We start from the raw sequence: 23,947 nt of genomic DNA on the forward strand, positions 1-23,947 counted from the left end.
TAAATTGTACCGAAAAGTCCGTTAATCACGATTCAACGATTCCGCCTGAATTCTATTCAACGTCTTCTCGATTACTCGCGACGCGATTGGCCCGCATGGCCGTCCCTGGCCATCCCTGGCCACACTCGAGCGTCGTCGGCGCCGGACGCGGCCAATCGCGGCGCGCGGCACTGCGCGCGTCCGGCCGTTTCGCGGGGCGCGATTGGCCGGTCGCGTGGCGTCCCTGCGGCGCCGCGGCCAATAGCCACACTCGGCGCTCCTTCCCGCTTAATGGCGGCGCGAAACCCGGCTTGTGATGTGGCGTCGTCGCAAGCGCACTAATCCGACCGTTGGCTGCGCTGGTTGATCAGTAGTGCGCATTTGACTGCGAAGGTGTGCGAGGTCGTCGATCACGGAGGAGATACGCGCGATCGTTCGATCGGCACGGGACGCGCTGACGCTATCGGCAGCGAGTTGACGATCCGATAGGCCCGGGAGACGCGCCGGTCTTCCCCTCTCTCTCTCTCTTTCTCTCTCCGTCCTCCCTCCAGTTATCATCATCGTCATCATCCAGTGATCCAGTGTCGCGAGGGTGCCTAACCGGGAACGACGTAGTGCTCCGTACCGAGACCGCAAGGCGCGTGAAGCCGCGTGCATAAAGGAGAGCCGAACGCATACCGGACGAGACGTATACATCAACAACAATAATGTCAACGAAGTCGAGCAAGAAGACCGCCGCGGCGGCGGCGGCGGCGGCTGCGGCCGCCGCCTCTACCGCCTCCGTTGCCGCCTCGTCGTCGTCGGGCAGCGGTATCCAATCGCCGCCGTGCACGTCGACGCCGATCGTCGGACAGCGGCCCGGCAGCCCGCTCAGCCCGACCCGCTATTCCCGGCTGCAGGAGAAGCAGGATCTGCAGAATCTCAACGATCGTCTGGCATGCTACATCGAGAAGGTGCGCCAGCTGGAGTCCGAGAACTCCCGGCTGATCCGGGAGGTGCAGACCACCCAGGAGACCGTCACCCGGGAGGTCACCAACATCAAGGCCATGTACGAGCACGAGCTGTCCGACGCGCGGAAGCTCCTCGACGAGACCGCCAAGGAGCGCGCCAAGCTCGAGATCGATACCAAACGTCTGTGGGATGATAACGAGGATCTCAAGAACAAGTAAGTCGAGCACTAACAATATATATATATATATATGTATGTATGTGTGTATATGTCGCATTTTATACTCCGAGTCTAGTGATAAGCACTTTATTGGTATCTGTCCGTGTTGTCTCTTACTTGCAAAATAGATAGGAAAGTAAGATGGCATTAGTCGGGATCGTTATTAACAAATATCGACGCGATTGAGCATCCGGAGATTTTCTCCGCTGATAATGGTATAGAACATCATCTATGGAAATTCAAAAAGAAATAAAATGTTTTATGTTGGCGCCTTGCGCCTTGCGAGAATTTTTTTGATTGTTGGATGCACAATTGGGTGTTGCAGTCGGCAAAGTGGTGAAACTCGGATTTGAATACAATGAGGCCCGAGATTTCAAAGGGTGTGAGCTTGGTTCGAGACAGCCGAAACTTCGATCCGCGAAGGCGTGAATCATCGGCAACCGTGCTATACTCAATTTCCCTCTCGATCCTCGTTCGTACTCCTTATTCTGGCACATGCGCAGAATAAAAATATCCGCGCAATCGCGTTCAAGCGTCCGGTCCATAACCTCAATACAGCCTCCGTATTAAAAAAAAAAAAAAAAGAGATGACGCATAGCTCCGTGTGAGCACTGTGAACGCGAATGATTAGTAACGGAAATGTCCTAACTCCCGGGTTCGATTCCGGTCTTCGTCTCGCATATTCCTCGATTAGGCTGCGTTCGGAAACTTCATTCGGGTGCACACCAGCGTCGTTCTGTTCTTGTTCAATTTTTAGTAAATAACAAAGATAGAACGACGCGGTGTGTACCCGAGTAAAGTTTCCAAACGCAGCCTTAAGAGGAGAAGAAAATTAAGGATTAGGTCATTTTGTGTCATATAACTTGAAAAAGGTTAAAGATACGGCAATAAGATTGTCTTGTGCAACACACTTAAAAACCTCTCCATTAAATATCCCCCTATTCCTGATAGGATATTTTTAAACGACTTACATTCATTTCTATCGATATAGATGAACTTTAATTTTGATTTAACTTACTTTTTATCTTTTTTTAACCCTTAAAACTAGTAAAAGATGAAAAGTAAGCTAAACCAAAATTAAACTTAACCTGCATCAGTAGAAATAGATATAATTCTTAGAGCTAGAACAAAAAATAAAAAGTAAGTTAAACCGAGATTAGAGTTAATCTATATTAGTAGAAATGGATATCAGTTCTGTAAACTGAACCCCTCCCCGCTCTGCTCCTTAATTACTTCGTATTTTCTACATGATGCACAAAGGAAAATTCACAATAGAGATTGTCTGGAATAATTATATTGGAGCCTCTCATTTTCGACTTAGGTATTTTTTTTAGATCAGATCTAAAAACGTTTGATTTTTTTATGACAAATGAGGCAAGAGGCAAAGAGGCATAATTCCTAATTGAGTTATACGTGTATTCTAAATTATCTTTTATTACATGGAATGTGTACACTGGGTATATCGCGAAGTGAGTATATTATGACTCATAGTGACGATTCCACTTTCCAAATATTGATGATGCAAAAATTCAAAGTTGGTTATATTTATATTGAGTTCTGTGTTTTTTTAGGACACGTATAATTCCTTTAACAGAGGAAATGCAAATTGCATTTTATCACTGTAGTAGATATTATTAGCATGTTACTTTAGTATTACTTTGATATCAATATGCAGAAAAAATTATTCCATTTTATATAATTTATACATCTACTTGGGTTACGGTTAAGCTTATATACTGCATTTCAGTTCACTTTGTCGTTGAATATTGTAGACTTTAGTCATTCTCTTCACCACATATTCCTTGAGTCGATAATTCCTGGGGAATTATCAGATAAGCGTCAATTTACCGGAAATTGCACATACTCGCTATAAAACGTATAATCATGCGTCTATTTTATGATCATCGTCGCAAATAGCCCGTTATTTCTTATTGCTTAATATCGATATAAATTTAAATAATTTATACCGATCCGAGAATCCGTAATATATCTGTCTATTTAACATGGAAGATTTTATACGACTGTTTAATATTTTATTCGATATTTTTGCGCGTGCAAGCTACAAGAAACGAATATTCACAACGAATAAATTATAAAAGTAAAATCAAGCCAACGAGAATTTTGAATCTCAACGTGTGTTACAACGTGTGTTACAAAGCGCGCTGAACATTCTCAACCTGTCCTGATCGATATTTTTGTGCCGTCGCGTTATATCGTTCAACCTTGTTTTGCGTGCCAGGCAGCGATGATAGATTATGAATTATGACGGTATCGCGCGGTATAGAACTCATTCGATCCTAATTGATCCAGGGGTATTATATTCACCGGAGTATAAAAGAATCGCATCGATACCCAATTACCCATCGACGCCGATCTTCTGATTAGATTAACGAGCGCAGACGCTCATCGATGCGTCACGTGTATTTTCGTCGAGCGTGTTTGTCAACAGAGTTAAGATTCTCTCCAAAACGATGCATCGAAATCTCGAGTGTCCGACACGGGCTCGGGGTGGGGAAGTAGAATCAAAGGAAACGCGAAAAATTGAAAGAATGCAAGAAAGCGGGGGAGGTAGAGTGAGAAAGAAGACAAAAAGAGAGAGAGGGGGAGAAAAAGAGAAAGCGTAGCTGATGGAGAAAACGGAGGAAGGCGACGTTCACATAGAGAGGAAATAATTTTCGGAGGTGAGAGAGCACACGAGGCCGCCGACGGCCGGGGGCCCTCCCCCTCGGGGGAAGCATGAACGGAGCCGGTACGGCGTGACTGGGCTCCTCCGTAAACGTGACGTTACTACGAGCGGTTGCGTCACGCTTACTATGCGGCGGTGATGTCAGCGCGCCGGTGCGTTATCACCTGACCTAAAAACATTGGACTCGATTCCGCCCGTCACGTACGACGGGCACGACGGGTACGATCGTGGCTAACTGGGATTATACGTCGGGTACATTTTGTCCCGCCGTCGAGACGATCGATCCTTTCGACCCGCGCGAGAGTGAAATTTTTCCGCGATAAACCTACACCCCCTTCTCCCCCCGCCTCCCCCTTCTCCTTCTCCCGGCGACTATCAGATCTTCCACATTATAGGATTAATCGATTCTTTACCTTTGTTCACTGGAATTCCAAGAGAAAGCAGCGAGGTATAGGAGGAATGGAAAACACGACGAACGTCTTATTCTATCTTTCATGAGAGATACGTTTCATGAAATAGATAATTTCTTTAATTCATAAAATGATAAAAGACGATAAGTTGCTAAGTTTTTCTTATCCATCTGCGAGATTTTAATTAGAATCGAGACGGAAAAGAAAGAAATTAATGCTTTTCTCGTCGCTTATTCATGCCCAATGATTTTTTTGCGCAACTATTGCATATTTGTACGCGCGTAAGAGCGCGATAATTCCACGTTCTATATAATTATCGTCACGCGTGCCGTATTTCTTAAGTTACGATAGTCGAAGTTAAACGTGTTTGGTTTGATATACCACGACGACGAAATTACGGTGTTTCCCGGTTTACCGTTACGACTGGTTGCAACACACCGGCAATTCCCCATGATGCATCTGGTATGCCTAATTTACGTGGGTAGAGTAGGATAGGTGGGGGGGGGGGGGAAGGGTTTAGTAATCTCAAACTTTGTCCACCTGCACCTTTGAAATAACATTTTCTTCTCAAAACAAACACGATGAAACCATGTTACTTGTTATCGCGCGAAGATAAGTAGATATTGAGATTACTTGTACACTTGGCGGCATAAATGCTTTGGTATATGAAGTTGCCTGCATATAGTGGCATTTTCGGAATGCGTGCTTCCTATCTAAATATTCACGTATCACGACTTAGATTATTATTATTATTATTAGAAACATGATATTGTAATATTAATCATTATATTATTGTTATTATTATTCATCGGACATTGATGTATCAAAGTTTAAAATATCATTTTCAGCTGCTTTGAGATAGCGTTGCCGTTCCACGAATAATCAACGAATGATCAGTCATAACGCAAGCAAGAAGCATACGAATATACATTAATTGTACATACATCGATTAGAATGGATGTTGTAATTCGTTAAGTACAGGTTGAGAGCCCCTGGGACATATAGTCACGGCCATGAGGCTCATTTTCACGCTAAAGGTCATGTTGTTTTCGACGATAGCAATGTTAATACCGCAAGTGCTTTCAACAAGATAGCATCACGACTTTGCTGTCGCTTACTATTATTTTTATTACATTATGCATTGACAATGTCGATTCTTTCGTCTCCGTTACATCTCGCGAACCTTCGCGAAAGGAATTGTGTCAGCGACCAAAATTGTTTGGGAATACGGCGTTTCATTATGCGACAGACGGCACTCAAACGCCTCTGTCTTTCTCCCTGTCTCTTTCTCTCTCTTCCCGCGGTGCTTTAGTGTACGTAAAAATTCAGTGGTCCTTGAATGAGCAAAAAAGGTTGCGGCATGACGCGAGCATCTCCTAATAGAAAACTCAAGATATTTAAGAATATTATTTAATGATAACTGCCTTACAATATTCTCAGAATTATCGTTATTTATTCACTTAGGAATTCTCGAAACAATTTGAATTTTTCTTTACATTTTAAACGTTTAAACGAATGCTGCAGTTGCAGTTATAAAAATAATAAGCTTCAAATATAAAATTGAAGTAACGTTTTCGGTAGAAAAATAAATTCATCAAAAAACCTAAAGCGTTACATCTCTAAAATACATGTATCTGAAGGAATTCTTGGTATATTTCTAGATTTTTCTTTAACGTGTTTCTTCAAAGCTTCAAGGCTTCTTTGAAGTTCTCTTTGAAGCTTTTCTTCCGAGAACTCCGTGTTTCGCATTTTTGGCAATGAGAAAAACGCTTCGAATTTTTCCGAGAGAGATATCTTCCTCAGTTTTTCCTCTCACCAAAAGTGGAGTAACGTTGTCGTTGAAGTACGTGATCCAATTAAACGATAAGGGAACACGTTCGCGCATTCCTCATGCGACACGGACGAAAGCACGAGACGGTCGTAATCTGTACTCCGAGGCCGAGCGACGCTAATAATCTCGGATTCCGCGCGTCGCGGATAAGCAGCGAGTAAAGCAGCCGCGAGTAAAGCAACGTGCGCGTTTTCAAGCAAACGCGAAATTCTGAGGGTCGCGAATTGATTGTCGCCTCGAAAATCGGTGCCGCCTGGAATCGTGCATGACATCACGCGTCCGATGTCAGCCATTTTAGCGATGTCAGGCGTCGCGTGAGGCCGGGCGTTGCACGCGAGCGGGCGCGTGTAAAGCCTCGCCATTTTCGGAGTCGCCGAGGGTCGCGATCTTACAAGTTCAAGACAATGTTGTACATTAATTGAATATATTTTTATTTGATTACACAATTAATTTTTTTAAACGTTATTTTTGTATTATTGAATTATTCATTATTCGAATTATTCGTTATTCACCGTGAAACATATTTATTTGTTACTTTTTATTCTAAAATAAAATAAATAAAAATATAAGTCGATTTGTGTATGTAAATTAACTGACTTACCTTAACTGATTTTGGCTACGTTATGCTTACACTTGTCAAACTGCGTGACATTCGAAGATTATAAAAACAAGACAAATAGCTTTGTTAATATTGAATTGATACAAGCTTTGTTTTAAAATTATCACAAATGTTAAATACAGCCAAATCTTACTTTTCCTGGTTATTTGATACCATGTTTGAAAAACGTGTGTTTCTGAAAGCCCATGTAAATAATAAAAGCACTTCAAATAAAAAATACATTTTTGTATGAATTTTTTATAGTGCTTTTTTTATAAATCAACTAGCTTTTTGAAGTGTACACTTTTGGGGAACTAAAATTGACCATATACCTTTTTCGTTATATTTCTCTTTCTATTTATAAATAGAACTTGCTTTTATACTGTTTTTTATTTTGTTAATTGAAAATAACGACAAACTTCTATTAAAACAAATTTTTATTTTATTGATTGCAAATGTATTTCATTTCTTTGTTTTTATTTATTATTTAAAAAACACTAATAAATATAAATTACAGCTTCACGTTAGGTCAACGTTAGGTTTCCATTCGTACATCATTCCTCATGACCGATAATTTTCTTTTTTATTCGTTATATTCTTGAATAAAAATTACGAATTATGAATAAATTATTCATTATTCACGAATAACGAATAAATTTATTATATTTGTTATTTCTTACTCGTTATTCAGAATAAAATTTGCCCAACACTGGTTTAAGATCGTATACGAGGAGTCTGTGTACAACTGGTATAGGGCCCATCTTATCTGGATAAATTAGACAGTCTTGAAGTCCAAATTTTAGGAAGTCGAAGGAGGAGACAGCATATTATGAGAATCGAAATTGGTATTGTGAATCTAATGATGTCTTTTTAATCTTGTTTTAGAATTGTAGTGTCAATTTCTTAACGAGATATTCTGCCTCGCGGATATTCTGCCTCGTGTCTTTTGTAAAAAGGATTATGAAAAAAAAAGACATCTGAGAAACACTTATATGTTGAATATGTATAAAGTATAAAAAAATTTTTTATTATATATATATATATATATATTAATAAAAAAATGTGTAAGAATATAATTATAAATTTAAAAATTGCACGCTCTCACAATCAGCGTCTCAATTTATCGCGCGAGTATCTTTGCAAAAGATTATAGATCCGCGGCTAAACTTGACCCGTGACACTGTAACGAGTGTAACGGATGTCGCTCGTTCGTGCATAGCTGGATGCAACGTAACGTCGCAAGTCTTTTGAAGGCGTCTCGTCGCCTCGCATTTTCGTTCCGATTGGTCTGCGACAGAACTGGAGGGCGACGACCATCACCCTCCTGCTATAAGAAGCGTATAAATCTCCGACTCGAGACTCCCTTCCTCGCCCAGCAATTGTTTAGAACGGTGGTATCCAACTTTGTTTTGGGCCAGCTTGTAAACGTACGGCATCGGTTTAAAAAAAATAATAATAAAGGAGTTCGTAATGTGACAGGACTTTACTGTTTACTGTTAATCTTTTCGCTGCAGTTTTGCGATATACAATTTTATTAATAGCAACTTTGAGCGCGTCTTCATCGACGCAAATGGTGAATCGATTACTATGACCAATGACTGTGAACAATAAAAACATATCTGTTTTAATATTTAATTACGAACTAGTCAGAAAATCATAGGCCTGTTCGTTTTAGTTGAACTTCTTGCACAGTTCATCTTTTCTCTTTTTCTCTCCAATGTGAAAAGAAAACGAGGAAAAATGAACTGTGCGAGAAGTTCAGCTAAAACAAACAGGCCTCATGAGAGCGAGTGATCGCAGTTTGCGGCAAATCGCATTCTAATGTTCTCACGTTTCCAATTTGATACCGTTAGGCGTTATCGTTAACTTAAGCCGCTACAAGTTAATTAGCGATCGGCGCATTTCTCGAGTTGATGAACGGGTACTTTCCGGAACGCACGTTTTTTTTTCTCTGCCTTGAGAATCGGGGAGAAGGAAACCGGGTGAATATTAAAGACAACGTCCGGGCCACCATGGCAGAAAATAAAATTCTCAATGTGGGTCGTGCATCGCTTGAAATAGAAGCGCGCCGTGCTCTCTCCTACCCGGCGCGCGGCGCGGCTTCCTCCTCGCGAGCCGCGGCGGTATGTCGTAAACGAAAACGAATTTGAATCAGAATGCCGATTGTACCACGACGCGATCTTGCGCGTCTATTATCTCGCAAAATAGCGCTTGCCGTATTATCTAGAATTGGGGAATTTCGCGGGACGAAGATACAGATTCCGTGAGAAATTAATGTAAATTAAATATACGGTTTAATTTATCTTTTGTCTGTCTATTCTATTGTTTTTAATCTCCCAAACTGTACTCTCAACTTAATGTAAAACGAGGATTCCTGGCGAAGCCGTCTACGAATTGACGCTTTCCGAGGATAACGTAGCGAGAAAAGTGATTCCACGAGAATAGATATAGCATCATTCGATGTTGCCTGTTTTAAGGCAGTAGGCCAAGGATAGCAAGACGATGTCGGTTCGGAGTATTTTATGTTTAAAGAACCTTCGTAGAAACTCGTCGTTGTCAGGGAAAAATTCGTTCTTGCTCATAAATCCTCACAAAAATTTGTTTTCGCGTCTCGATTAAAACGTTAAAACTACTTGAATCAGAAACAACGTTTGATTCTCTATCAATACTTTGCTTTCTCTTATTAATATATTGTATTGACACAGAAAGCAAGATGTTACGTAATTAGATTTAATAGAGTGCACATATATTTTTTAAAATAATGAATGAATGATAAATGAATGGTATCTGCCGTTGCATAATCGAGCGAACACGGTTGCGGTTTGCAAACTTCCTGCGTTGACGTAAGAACTTGCAGATTGCAGAGAATCTTGATGGGCGATCGGACTGCTAAAAGTTACAGTTAGTTGTTAAAGAAATGTAGCATAAACTTAAAGATGAAAGGTATATCGCTAGTAGAAATAAACGTTGTGTGACTGATATTTATCGTTTGTTTCAGATTGGACAAAAAGACTAAGGACCTGCAGATATCAGAACGAAATGTAATGATATTCGAGACGCGCTGCAACGACTTGCAGTCGCAGTTCAATCAGTCGCAAGCGGAGCGCAAGAAGCTGGCCGAGAAGGAGCGGGAATGGGAGAAGGAAGAGACTCGATTGAAAGCATTGCTGGACGACGTTCGTAAGCACCTGGAGGAAGAGACCCTCCAGCGAATCGATCTCGAGAACAATATTCAGAGCCTCAAAGAAGACATCAGTTTCAAGGACCAAGTTTATCAGCAAGAAATTTCAGAGACTCGTACGAGACGACAAGTAAGCGAAACAATAGAGCCCTTCAAGCCTCGTTGTGTTGTTGTAAAAATATTGTTAGTAAGAAAAGTTTCTCGATTGACATTTGGCAGGCATTGGAAAAAAAAACTGATTCGAAAATTTGCCTGGAAATGACAATTTACTTTAGTTACGTTGCATATTTATGTGGTATTTATCAATTTATGTATAATATACAAAAAAGGGTTATAATTTGTGTCTTGAACGCGTTTTACGTTTTACGATAAATAAATAATAATCATTTATTGTCATCTCTAAAAGTACTCAATAAATATTGCTTTAAGACCAGCGATATAATAAAATCTGACCGGAACAAGAAAGAGCAAATAAATTTCTAATCGATGTGACAGCTTCTAATTTAATAGTGTACTTTCCTGTTGATCTTCTAGTGAATCTTTCGAAATAATATTTATTCCTTTGTAATTGCATTTTAGGTTGAAATATCGGAGATCGACGGTCGTCTCTCGAAGCAATATGAGGCTAAGCTGCAGCAATCCCTGCAAGAATTACGCGATCAGTATGAGGGGCAGATGCGTGCTAATCGAGAGGAGATCGAGCTTTTGTACGAGAATAAATTTAAGAATTTGACATCTCACGCTCAGCGTAATAGCGGAGTCGCTAACATAGCAACAGAGGAATTAAGACAGGCTCGCTCTCGAATCGAAAGTCTTAATACAAGAATCAACGAACTCGAAGCAGCGTTCAATTCCGCTAATTCACGCATAAGGTAATCTTTACAAGATTCTCTTATAAAAACATTTTATTTTTGTTAATACATAAATATAATTTTTTTAATTCACACTTTACTTTGAGAAAAACAAGAAAAGCACAATATAGAAATTAAGGATTAATAGAGAAATATTATCTGATTAATATTACTTGTGTATAAGTAAAAATAGCACTATAAAATAAATATGCAAAATAACATGAAATGCTTCTCGACAGGGACTTGGAAAACTTACGAGAGAACGAACGTGCTCGTTACACGGAAAGCTTGGCTGCGTTAGAAGCGGAATTAACGCGTATGCGAGATGAAATGGCTCAACAGTTGCAAGAATATCAGGACCTTATGGATATTAAAGTGGCGCTTGATTTGGAAATCGCTGCGTATCGCAAGCTGCTCGAGTCGGAAGAGGCTAGGTGAGTCAATATCATAATCTCTGTAAATTTGACTGGCAAATGTTACGTGATAAGATTAATTTATGCGGAACTTACCTCAATTCCAGAATGAACATCACACCTATGCAGTCGACGAACACGTCTCTGTCTACTGGTAGAGCAACTCCGTCTAGACATACTCCTCTTAGAGGCGGCAAACGGAAACGCACTTTGCTGGAGGAAACCGAGGAACGCAGCAGTAATGATTATAGCGTCACGGGTACTGCTAGGGGTGACGTAGAGATTACGGAAGCAGATCCCCAAGGACGATTCGTAAAACTCACCAATAAGGGCAGTAAGGTAAGTGGAAGCTCTGACATTGTGGAGATGCAACGATGCGCGTTTTAGCTTTATTCAAGTAAACTCGAACTTCTTATCGAATATAACTTTTATAACAGGAAATAAGCTTGGGTGGATGGCAGATTATTCGCAAAGCCGGTTCTCTGGAAACTGCCTTCAAGTTTCATCGTAGCGTAAAGCTCGATGCAGGTGCTAACGTGATGGTGTGGTCGGCTGATATCGGTGCAACACACGAGCCACCATCCAACATTGTTATGAAGGGTCAGAAGTGGTTCGTAGCAGATAACATGACTACAACACTGACAAATATTGAAGGAGAGGTACGTGCGTCCCATTTGCTATGTATTTAATCTATAAATGTGCATTTCTCATTCTTCACCAAATAAATATTTTTAATTAATAAAATTTGAATAAATTTTATTAAAATAACGTTAAAAGACTCTTGAATGAGATAATTAGATATTTCCGGCAATATAATGCGTTATTATATGCATATAAAGATTAATTTTAATATTAAATACAATACGATGCAGGATTAAGTAAATTTTCTAATAGGAAATGGCTACATCTGAGCGCAAGAGGCAGCAGTTATCTACAACTTTGTCCCGACACAGAGAAATGGGATTCCGACCAACAGAAGAACTCCATCATCAGCAGGTAAGGATGCAATAAACATTTTATTGCATTATACATCACGTTGAATGTTGTAGTGAAATGAAAGCTTTAAATTACTTTTCGAAAACGAGAATAGACGTTAGAAAAAAAATGGGAAAAAGTTGAATGTAATATAATATACGATGCTGACATGCGTTAGCGTTATATTTTAACTGCAGCATTATTTTGATATACTACCGGCGCACGAAATTCTATTTAGCAAATTGTATAGCAGCGCAATTGTAATGCAAAAAAGACTTCCATAGTGGGGAAACTAAAAAGATATTAGTAGAATAATAGATCTTGGAAGAGTGATGCTTTTTAATTCTTAAACATCGAAGAAGACAATGTGGCTATAATATTTATTCCAAGTTTTTAAGGCATTACAGAGGTCAATTCAATATTTATACAAACAGTAGTACCAAACAGTAGATATTCAGACATTACTTACCTCCCATTTGTTTCTGGAGATTCGTTATATACAGAATAAGTGTTGCAGTTATAGACTAATTTTGGGGGGTAGCATTTTCACAATTCACTTCTTGTTCCATAGAGAAGATATCTCTACCCGTATTAAAGGGTGAGGGCACACGACTCTGATGGGCACTTTATGTAAGTTGTTTTATAACCTATCAGATGTTCGAACATTACATTATCGATAATGTTCTCCGCACTCATAATAGGAATTATTTCGCTTCATATTTTGTTGGTTTTCATGCAGCATTTTGCCTGGATGCTCACCGCTTAACTAAAATCTCATGCCTTACGAGAATTAATATAATCTTCGTTATATAAGACTATTACCATCCCATTAATTAACCACATTGTCTTTAATTAAAATATTATTGTCAAATATATACATGTTATTAAATATTATCTACATAGACAATACTTAAAGCTTTCTATCTTACACGGAATTCAACTTAATATTAATAATATTAATGATAATTTGTGATTTAAAGAAATTTTGATCATGCGTCCTTTATATCTTATTAAATTTTGAATATCCTGATTAATATATTCTACATATTAATATATTCTACGAATGCAAGATTCTTAGATTGAGTTTTTATATTGCATTTCAGTGTGGATAATTTTCATCTTTTTATATTATACATTAATTACTCCCGAATTTCACAGCGTTATTAATAATAATTTATTAGATAATTATTTATATATAATAATAATTTAGATAATTATTAATATATATATATGTAATCGGATTGGCGCCGAGAGTCATTTGAGAAACTGTATGCGCTTACTTTACTTTTAGAATGCGAACGGTAGTAACATTTATAAATAACATAAATCTGATTTAGCGTATTTATGTGTATTTTACATTACTGCACATATGTTAATATAGTAATAGGTCATTGTATGCCAGAGATTGTAAAGAAAAATTAGAGTAATGTTACCGAGAGATATATATCTCATGTATTTTCTCCATACGCATATCTTTTTCACCCTGTGAACATATAACAATGAGATTCATTTGCTTATATCTGTGACTAAATGGACATGCCGATATTCTCGCAGTGGATTAAGCGAACTGGGGTCCGCGGTGATTACTCATTTTATTTTACGTTTCTTTCGTTTCCTTTTGTTAATGAGATATACGTACGTTTTATGTTTCAGAGCGATCCCCAAGGTGAAGAGCGTTGCCACATTATGTGAACATAAATTTACCATAAGTTTAAGAATAACATTAAAAGATTTTAAAAGCTTGTATGATAATGGGGCTTCTTATTCCGTAAGCGCCGTTTAGAAACTGATAAAAATTAAGAAAAAAAAGAGATCATGCCATTAACACAAAGAAATTAATTTAGAGTACAATATCAGAGATATATGAGATACAAGATTCATTTGTCTGATATTCACTTCGAAGAGAAGGAGAATAAAAGCAGAAATGATGAATATTGCAGTTGAAACATTATATAACTTTCCTTACATTTATGTAATAGAATATATATTATATATGTATACATATATGAGAAGATATTGTATAATATATTTGAACTGACAAGAGTTCAAATCAAACTTAACAAATGGGTTTCGTGATGTGAATGAAATACGTTTTTTTTTTTGCATTTATCAATCTCTATTCATTACAAAGGAAAAAAGGGAATTGTGCTATTATATTCCGTTAAACCCACAGCCATACAACGATTACCGAGTACAGACGGATACTAATGGTACGCTTGTATTCAGCTCAACTTCTTCCTCCCTATTGTGTGCTGCGTTACAAGTTCAGGTTTACCACCACTGTGCGCATTTGTCTGTACTTCCATCAAATTGTAATACCGAAGCAGCGATACTTCGAGTGTGTTTTAATGATTAATAATTTCTTTATTTGTGATAACTGATTACGTTTATGTTCGTTTATTTTGTCCAGTAGAAAACATTCAAAAGAGCGATCGGGTTACCAGTATTTGTTCTTTTAAGGTACTATGAGATAGTAATATGAGACTGTGGGAAAGCTAAATATGATAGATGTACGTCTGTCAATTAGATGGGACAGTTTCACTCCTCAATGAATCCCGAAGAAAACGCTCGATTAAACGTTCGATTAAATGTTATTTTCATTCTCCGACCAAGTAATATTTAATTGAACGCCGCATATTTTTATGCTAATGTAGGAGTGTGTTCTTCGGCCGCGAGAACCCGCAAAATTGTGTATCGAACTGTACGAATGCTGCCGATGTCCAATTGACCTTTCTACAGATCTTTCTACCGATAATTTCATGGGAGGTATGGGAAACGTATTTGTTCCTACAATCGCGCCCACCTGTGCATTCAAAATGATTTTTCTTAATTGTATTCAACCTTATATCATTTATACTAATAAAAATCGCAAATTAACCGTACAAATATACTCGTGATTATTATTTTTCATAATAGCGACAGCAGCTAACTGGTTTTAGGCGAACGTTAAGTTAGAGTAAGTTAAGTCTTTGGTAAGAGAGCGTAAAAAAAAGCCGAAAAGATTTAAATGGACAAATTGTTCGTATTTTATGTACATGAATCGGTTAGGTACGTACACAGAGCCGGTTTGTAGGGAAAATTTCCTTCTCTTTGTATGAGAACGCTATTTTATCATATTGAAAAGGCATTCGCGTGAACCACATTAAGAGTCGATAGATATTTTCATGTTAGTCCGATTTTGTAATAAAACTCGTCAGTTTAAAAATGTATTGTATTCTGCCAATAAAATTGTGTCTTGTTTCGTCACTTTTTTGCACTAATATACAGTTGATACCCTTCATTCTAAGAAGTCCTATTCCAAATCAACTTATTTTCCTCTAACTGGGATTCTCCTCTTGCCCTAACTCTTTCGCTACTTGTATTTAAATAAGATAGAATGTGTAACAGTATTTTCTAAGCGTATGCCATTGGAATAAAAGTTAGGGTCGAGGGGAAAAAAATCTTAAAATAGATTCAATTCCGACAATCTTTGAAACACAGGAAATCGACTGTATTTCTATTGACAGTTTAATTCGCTGAATTTTGAAAAGTATCTATTCAATATATATAAATTTGTATCAAAGATTATATAAATAAATGTAAAAGTTAATCTTTAGAATCCGAATAGATCTTTTTTACGATGTCTTCAATTTTCGAGTTAGAAATCTTAAATATACGCCAAAGTGATATCCTGAGAAAAATTTGAGAGTCAGTCTGAAGCCGAGAGATCGTCTCCTCGATTTCTAAAGATTAAATTTTGTTGAGGATAATTTTTATTCGAGTTTTATTAATATTTCTCTGTACATACAATACATATACAAAGGTTCTTCGTACATATTAAAAGGTAACGTGAAAATTAGTATAAAAGTTCTTTGACATATCGTAATGCGCGCGTCACGACGTGGTGAGTGTTGCATTATTATTTCGATGGTACGACAGTTATTTTATTCGCCTTACGATATCACGATGAAATAAAAAATGATCCTCTGCACCCGTATGAAATAAATATTAGGAACTAAGCTGGGCGACATTTCGCATCCATAATGCGAATCTGTAATACTCTTTTACATTCTGAAAATGGATTGCGCGGCTCTCCGCATCATTTTATATATAATATATATAGTATATTATATATATATTATATATATATGTAACTTAACTTTATCTTTTAAATTGTATACAACAATTTACAGTAACGTACTTAGATATTCACATAATGGAAATGTTTTAGAGAAATAGAACGAAAGGAAACTCGAAGGTTTCAAGAAATAAGACTGCATAGATTTTGTTACGCTACTACGATGTTATACATTATATATCTTTATAAATAAATACACATAAAATCTTATTCTTAGCTTACATAAGAAATAAATAAGAATGCCTTCATACAAAATTGTGAAATAAGAAGAGACAGAGGGAGTAAAATCAACATCGTATCTTTAACACTTGGATAAAAGAATCCACTTTGACGTCGCAATATCCTCTGAAAGAAAGCTCTTCTTTAAGTACCGTAAATCGTGCAATAAATGTACCCTTGGCGTTTTACTATTACATCCACAAAAGCACGATAATGAGCGCGACCAGGTTCCGAGATTCGTTCGACCGAAATTAAAATCGGTAGTTCCTATCGTCGCAAAGAGTATAGTGAGATGATATAACTTGTTCAAAACACGCAGAGTCCTTGAAAATCCATCACATTCATATAGATCTTATATGTATATATCGTAACTATTATTTATATATATACGTGAACACAATATAGAACATTTACACATTTTATAAGTTAACGCGTTTATATCTTGTAAGCATAGTCTTCGCGAAGTTATCTTCTCCGTTGATTACTTTCGATGTGCTTCTCTTCGGAGTCTTAAATAATCTGAGTATCCATTTCGCTCGATATTTTGGATGGTAACGCTTTTGTATTATATCGCTTTAAGAGGCTAACATATATCTCAACAGTTCTTCTGAAAAACTTGTAAACTTGTAAATGTATTTGAAAATGACAGTCGCCGCCAGGAGCATTCGAGCTACAATCTCACATTTATTGAACATGTGAATGCATGCGTATTTAATGATCAGATACAAACTGTTAGGCACGTATCTGTCGATATATCCGATTAAATTCTCTCTTTGAATCCGTTGATTAAACTCTCAATAAATACCAACAGGTCGTCAGATAATTTGAACATCGTTAATTTCTTTTTTCAAAGTCGATCTTTAACTTTCATCCTCTCGCAGTTCGCATAAAAGCTTTACTCTTTCGACATCGACACAAGATCTTGCACAATTTTTATATTGTACGACGTTTCTCGATGATTATTTCACGAATTACCGGTCGTTAGATTGCTGTTCAGCAGCTCGGTGTTGGCGTTGTTCGCCGTCAGCTGCTGTTGCTCCTTCTGCTTCCTGCGCCGCCTGCGATTCCGCTTGTGCACGCAGAACAGCACCACGAAGACGATGAAGAGGAACACCGCGACGCACGAGGCTACCAGTATCCAGACCGAGCGGGCTTTCTCAGTCTCCACCTTCTGCTGTATGATGGTCGAGCACTCGTTGTACAGCTCGTACGTCCGATTGCTAAATTGCACGACGGTGCAATCCTCGATCGGTGAGTCGGTGCAGTTGAAGAATTCAGGCTTCATTTTGATCTGACGTAACTTCACCCAGGCATTCAACGTCTGACACTCGCAGCCGAGGCTGTTGAATTTGATCGCGTTCCGGGAGAGATCGAGGTTCTTGAGCTCGCAGAGCGGCGCCAGGTCCTCGGTATCGATCGAGGTGATCATATTGTCGGACACGTTGAGAGTGACAAGGGTCGCCTGAGGGCCGATACGCGGGATCTTGGTGAGCCTGTTCCTGGTCAACTGAAGTAGCTTGATGGGCGAGGTGACCTCCACCTTGAACACCGAGTCGGTGAGCTTGTTGTGAGCGAGGTAGAGCGTGCGGAGATACGGTAGCTGGAAGAGGCTCTTCGGTAGAGTGTCGCAGCCGTTTGTCGAAAGATCCAGCACTTCAAGGTACCGCTGTTTGGCGAAGGCCCCTTCCTCGATAGTCTGGATGAAATTGTCACTGAGATAGATGTAGGCTAAGCTCGTGTAAGAGGCCAGGCTGTCGTTCGTCAAGTCCCTCAATCGATTCACGGTAGCGTCGAGCACCTATAAAAGAAATATTGTCAGACAAAACTTATGCATATGTAAAAAGAATTAAAAAGAAAACGAGAAAACATGTTTATAGAAAGATTATTCTCTGCGTAAACAGAAATAATTAGTATGCAACATGAATTAAATTGGATTGGAAAAAGTTAAAATCTTATATAACTTCGCTATCGGAGTTCGGTAATCGATACATTAAATTATAATTATTAATAACACGCAAATGATAAATACTATGTGAATGTGTGAGCGTATATCGTTATAAAATTAATAAATAAAAATATCATCTCATTTCTGAAGGTATACAGTGTGTTATTCAGATGGAAATTAACACAACATTCACGTTAGTTATCAGATTTCTGTTAGTAAAAAACGTTTCGGAATGAAAAATGGTAATGCCGTTGAAAGGAAAGAGGTCGGGATTTATCAATAAGATCTTTGTTTCCGTAAAGATGCACTTGTCAGATTAGCCGGTCAGCGAGAAGAATTAATGGCGTATAGCTAACCCAATAATGCAAGGACGCGAGATGTTAGGACGACGGATAATGGTTTCTTTGACGCGACCCCTTGATATGCAAATGCAATGAAGAAATATGAATATTTTAATGCCTTTTATTTATATTAATTTAATCAATCTCGCAACACGTCAATCTTTCGCTCGTTACAGTTTCTTGACACGTATCGGTCAAACTGTTCTCAAAAATTGACCAGTTTAAGTCTCGTAGTATCATTAATTTATTTTATAATTATATTAGATATTTTCAACTCAGTAAAATAAATTAAAATAAGATAGATTTAAAGTTGGAAAACTGACTTATTTACATTCTTGATGCTTTAGAAAATATCTTTGAATTTAAGCCGCTTGTAAAATGAATAAATTCTCGGCACGAATCAATAATTACTCGAACCAATCTCCAAAATTCAGTTTAAGTCTGGTAGTATCATTAATTCAATTACTTTTTCATGTAATTATATTAGATATTCTCAACTCAGTTTAAAATAAATTTGACTGAGATAGATTTAAAGTTAGAAAATGAGCTTGTTTGCATTCTTGATACTTAATTCATCAGAATTTTTCAATTTAAGCCGCTTGTAAAATGAATAATTCGGGATAAAAATCTGTTTTATTCCTTCTTCGTTGCGTTTGAGACATGTGGGGAAACATTCTGGAGTTTCGTAAAAGGATATCATGTTCTGTTGACATTGGTTTGCATCGCGCGGACCCAACTCCGAAATTAGTATGTCTGGCATTTCTGCGTCCGTTAAATTCTGCGTACGAGTCTGCTTTGTCGATTGAATATATAAACAGCTCTTTATGCGCGTTGATTCATATATGCGGCTGCTCAGATTCACATATAATTCTCGCAAATGCGATTATATGTATATTTATAACGACTGACGAAAGAACCATACGATCATACATTCACATAATATAATATACTCGAATTTATCGATGACGGATCTTTCAAAGCACAATTAATTTTGCTCTTAATAAGAATTTGATGCAAAATAGTTCGACGACCACAAAAAAAAATAATTCTATTAAGGTTTGATTCAAATTGAATAAAGATTTGCTTCAAGTTGAATGAAAACCGAGAATTTATCTATTCGAATTTATAAAATTCTATTTGCGAAAAATTATTTATCAGCGCGAAATGTCTCCTTGAAGAAAACTCAATTACAGTCGAAGAAAAATTTGCAGTGAAATTCCGTCGCTCTCGAATTTCCATCGGGACATCCGATACGCGAGATCAAATACCGGAGCATCGGTAATATCTCTACCCGACTAAAATTTCTCAAGTGTATTGCGGAACGCATCCATCCTCGTGACCCTGGACAACCCAATCTCCGGATTTAGCATGTCTGGAGTTTTGCCTCGGATTCATCGGGAGGTAAGTTTACCAAAGTACGAGGAGTGTAGTTGCAGACGTACGGGGATTTGCAGGATGCGGTCGTATCGGACGGACATCAGTTGAAGAAAGAAAAAGGAAAATAACGTGCAGGGCATATGGAAGACATATAAAGCATTCCGTAAAACGGTGGAAAGATTTAAGCTCCAGAAAGATGCATATACAATCTCTCGCTCGGTTCGGTTACAAAAGGCTTATAACCGTTGATACACCGTCGAAATACCTGACGGGAAAGGGTAATTAATTATTCGTACGTAATGTCGCTAACAATGAATGAATTAAAGGTACGGTACGGAGGGAGATCCCGGAGATAGATTCATCATCGCGTTAATATTACATGAAGTCGGAAAGCGCGCGCGCGCGCGCGATCTATTACCGTAGAAGGAAGTATCGTTAAAAAGTAAAATAGTGATCAACAAAGGCGCTCGAGAAGAAGGTATCAACAAGTATATATACATTTTATCGTCGACGTTGATAAAGCGAAACTCCTGTAATGCTATTATGAAGTGCGCGTTACAAGACAGCGCATGCGTTAACCCGCTGGGACATCAATCCGTTTCGCAAGTCAGCCTTGTGCATCCTTTGTAAACTAAGGCTGTGCCAGATTTACCCCCTTTGACGGAAATAACGTGAAACTGACAAGGGAGCGAAAGGGAGTGTCTATATATAAGATATCCCGAAAACTTTATATTTACAATATATCGCTCTTTTATCTTACACGTACCATTCCGACGATAAGAATTAAGATATAAAGTTAGCGATTAAGATAATAAAAATATAACGATTGTACAAAAGCAACGTGGAGACTTTTCACTTAAAATCTTTTAATATTGAGCCTTTTGCTTCTTTCGTGTAATAAAAATCTAAATAAAGAGAAACGAAGAGGAGAAAAGAAAGAGGACAGAGAGAAATAAAGGACTTTATAGCTATAATTTTTAGAGAAGTTTATCGTAAACTCTTTCATTAGCTTCTATTTTATAGGAATTGTTGCAGATAATGAAAAGATTCTCGATGTGGAAGGTAAAGTACCTATCCTTCGACCCTTGGATCGTACAAAGATGTGTATAGTTATTATATCAATTTAACATGAGATCCGAATAGATACTGGGTGACGCGTGGCTCATTGTAAAAGTAGTAGTGGATGAGTCTTAAGTTCGAGTCCCCGACTGTCACCCCACATATTTCATCGATTTCGTTCGATGGCTGGTGCGTGGGGCTGACAGCCCTACCACGGAAAAACCCGTTGTTGCGAAGAATTTAACAGAAAAGACCTGACACACGAGTGAAAGGGGTAAATGGAAGAAAATTGTTAATAAGGCTGAAAAAACATCCTACGTTGTAATGCCAGAAGAAGAACATAAGAATAAATTGTATTTACGATGTTTATTGGTAAATCTTACCTGTATATCCGCCTTCAGATTCGTCGGGATATCGTGCAACTCCAGATTCGTGCAGGACGCCTCCAGCATCGAGTAGGCCCTGTTGTAGCGGCATTTCTTCACGGACGGGTCCCGGTCGACGACTTGCGTGGGGCCCGGCGAGCCCAGCACCAGAACATCCGGCACCGTGGCCACGACAAAGCCCAGTAACAGAAAGCCATTAAAGAGAAGGATGCTCATGTCTGCAACAGATCCAGCGGAAACGCACGCTTGAACTTCGCCCAAATCGAATCCTCAATCGGATAATCGCTTTGCGAATACACGGGGTGGGTGGGAACATCCCCCAGGACTGCCCTTGGCAGCACGACACCGCGGTTACGTGTAAGCGCGTCATTTGCCGACATTTATTGCATTGTAATTGCATCGTAAAACGTTACACTAAATTGGTATATTTTCGGATATTTAGATTATCAATACTCTCAGAACACGTTTCTTTCTTACCACACTCTCACTCCGTTTAATCAATATATCATTTCCTTCCGTCTTAATTCGAAAGATTTCCTTCTTGCCTAGGCGACGGGCGACGGTCGGCTTGAAGCAGTTAAACGAAGTTGATTAGCAGCCTTGCCAGATAGCTTTGAAAAAATTGTGGAAACTTTTCCAATCGCCCCTACCTCTATCCCTCCCCCGTAACGTCCATTTACGCGCAACTCCGGTATTTCCGTAGCTTAATTAAGTGCCCCTTGGAGACGAAAAAGGAAAGAGAGATATCACTTTGAAATCGTAATAGCTTCAGCTACCGGGGCGCTATCGCGTCTATTTGCGCTCGCCCGTTGGATGCTTTCCATGTCCAGAAAACGGTATTCATAATTCCGATAAGCATCGTTTTCGGTCGGAATCGATCCGACATACGGGGGCGAGCGCGTTTTCGGGGCGCACCTATTACACGCCCGACATCGCCCGGCGAGATGCAGTTGCTGACCTCTTATAGCCGGTTAAGTTGTCAGTCGAAATAGCTGGCCAGAGCCAGCCAGCCAGCCATCCGGTCCGCTTACCGTCCCGGCGAAGTAATTTCCAGGTGGCGATTTCAACTTCGCGCGCGCGGTAGAGAGAGAGAGAGAGAGAGAGAGAGAGAGAGAGAGAGAAAATTTCAGCCGCGTAAATTTTCGGACTTTGACGGTGGAGCGAAGTGAAATTACAGAGAGGGAAGAGAGGAAAAGGGCAGAAGGTTAACGAGGCTTTTCTCCTCTCTTCTCCCTGCACCTTGTTTATATAAAAGCATAAAACTCGCGGTGCTTCGTGCGAGAGGAACGGCTGCCGGAAACGTCCTGTTCGTTACCACGATCGGATCGATCGATCGCCCCCTTTGGTCCCGATAGAATTTCTCTTACAGCAGGTGTCAATGTAATACACGGGGAGTACACTTTACAACGTGGATTCGGAAAGTTAAGGGATATCAAGTTTGTAATTAATTGCTCGCGCGATATCCCTCCGTAACATAGAGATGTAAATTCAGCATTTTTAAGAGGACTCTCGGATATCGGTATTGTTAAGTTTACGGAGGACAATTCCAATTTATCGTGACTGCATTCTTTGGTTTTGTGCCTAAAAAAAAGGTTGAACGTCGAACATGCGTTAGTATGTGAATGGAATTTTGTGTTATGTTTATTTTATATTAGTATGACATTATCTGCGTGTACCGTCGCTGCTTCTGGAATATTGTGAAATCTTAATCCGCGTCCCGTGAGAAGCATTTTTTTTTTTCTTATACCACGCGACACTTCGTGTAAGTCGAGAATATTTCTCGCCGTTCCTCGCTCCACCGCTAAGCGCCTCGTTCCTCGGTCCGCGAAGGCGCGGCCGTTGCGGATTTTTATCGCGGGATTTATTGCGCATTTCGATGAGATAAAAATTTCATGGCGCTCCGCCTGCTACCCCTGGGGCTGGATATTATAGCGGGAAACCCGGCTTCTCTCGACCATAATTAAAATTAAATTGCAGTTAGCTAAGACGAAAGTGCTCTCTTCGCCGAAGCCGAAAGCTTAATAGCATTGCGTAGGATGCACGGAGGAACTGGAGAAAGGAAGATGATGCGCCTGTGCACGTTGCAGTTTGTCGTTTACGTAAAGGACGACGATGGCGACGACGACGACGACGAGAGCTTCACCGACTTCCGTACATCTCACGCTCATTTGCCTGCATTTGAAAACGTTATTAATACAAATTGGAACAGCGGCCTCTCTTTCTCTCTCCTCTCTCTCGCTCTTTGCGAAACTTTCATGGATCTATCTCCCAATATAACATCTTGATAATCAAACTTACTCCTTTGAGTATTCTGTAACATCACTCTCTACCTCTTTCTCCCGTCCGTTCTTCCTTGTTTTATGAACGCGAAGAAAATTATGCGTCTAGTTTCCGAATTAATCTAATAATTT

General features: G+C 39.0%; 2 protein-coding genes across 5 annotated transcripts in view; one reads left to right on the top strand and one right to left on the bottom strand.

The window, feature by feature from the left end:
• Positions 1–285: 285 nt before the first annotated feature.
• LOC139767926 (lamin-C) lies at positions 286–15,338 on the top strand. Of its 3 annotated transcripts, none has more exons than XM_071697674.1 (9): positions 286–1,144; positions 9,671–9,983; positions 10,433–10,725; positions 10,944–11,138; positions 11,225–11,456; positions 11,555–11,776; positions 12,012–12,113; positions 12,664–12,722; positions 13,746–15,338. In XM_071697674.1, exons 1-8 carry the CDS (start codon positions 687–689, stop codon positions 12,685–12,687), a joined length of 1,839 nt encoding a protein of 612 aa, XP_071553775.1. In that variant the 5' UTR covers positions 286–686; the 3' UTR covers positions 12,688–12,722; positions 13,746–15,338. The 3 variants fall into 3 exon arrangements, with proteins under 3 accessions (XP_071553775.1, XP_071553776.1, XP_071553774.1); XM_071697675.1 differs by having other exon boundaries at positions 12,832–13,836; XM_071697673.1 differs by lacking the exon at positions 12,664–12,722.
• Positions 15,339–15,838: 500 nt separating this feature from the next.
• Lapsyn (Leucine-rich repeat activity-regulated protein at synapses) overlaps positions 15,839–23,947 on the bottom strand; it is a 77,380-nt gene continuing 69,271 nt past the window's right edge. For both annotated transcript variants that reach the window (XM_071697676.1, XM_071697677.1), the window contains exons 3-4: positions 21,534–21,754; positions 15,839–18,226 (exon numbers count right to left, since the gene is read on the bottom strand). In XM_071697676.1, coding sequence (XP_071553777.1) covers positions 17,393–18,226; positions 21,534–21,754 — 1,055 coding nt within the window. In that variant the 3' untranslated portion in view covers positions 15,839–17,392. The remainder of the gene's footprint in view (positions 18,227–21,533; positions 21,755–23,947) is intronic.

This window comes from Temnothorax nylanderi, unplaced genomic scaffold, assembly GCF_030848795.1.
Source record: "Temnothorax nylanderi isolate EJ_2023f unplaced genomic scaffold, tnyl_v1.0 TNYL_tig0013_pilon, whole genome shotgun sequence".
NCBI classification, from domain to species: domain Eukaryota; kingdom Metazoa; phylum Arthropoda; class Insecta; order Hymenoptera; family Formicidae; genus Temnothorax; species Temnothorax nylanderi.

Excerpts from the sequence above, each read along its gene's own strand:
- LOC139767926 (XM_071697673.1), top strand. The coding sequence starts at position 687 with ATGTCAACGAAGTCGAGCAAGAAGACCGCCGCGGCGGCGGCGGCGGCG. Across the intron at positions 11,139-11,224 it reads CTCGAGTCGGAAGAGGCTAG|AATGAACATCACACCTATGC; the intron begins GTGAGTCAATAT and ends CCTCAATTCCAG. Across the intron at positions 11,457-11,554 it reads TCACCAATAAGGGCAGTAAG|GAAATAAGCTTGGGTGGATG; the intron begins GTAAGTGGAAGC and ends CTTTTATAACAG.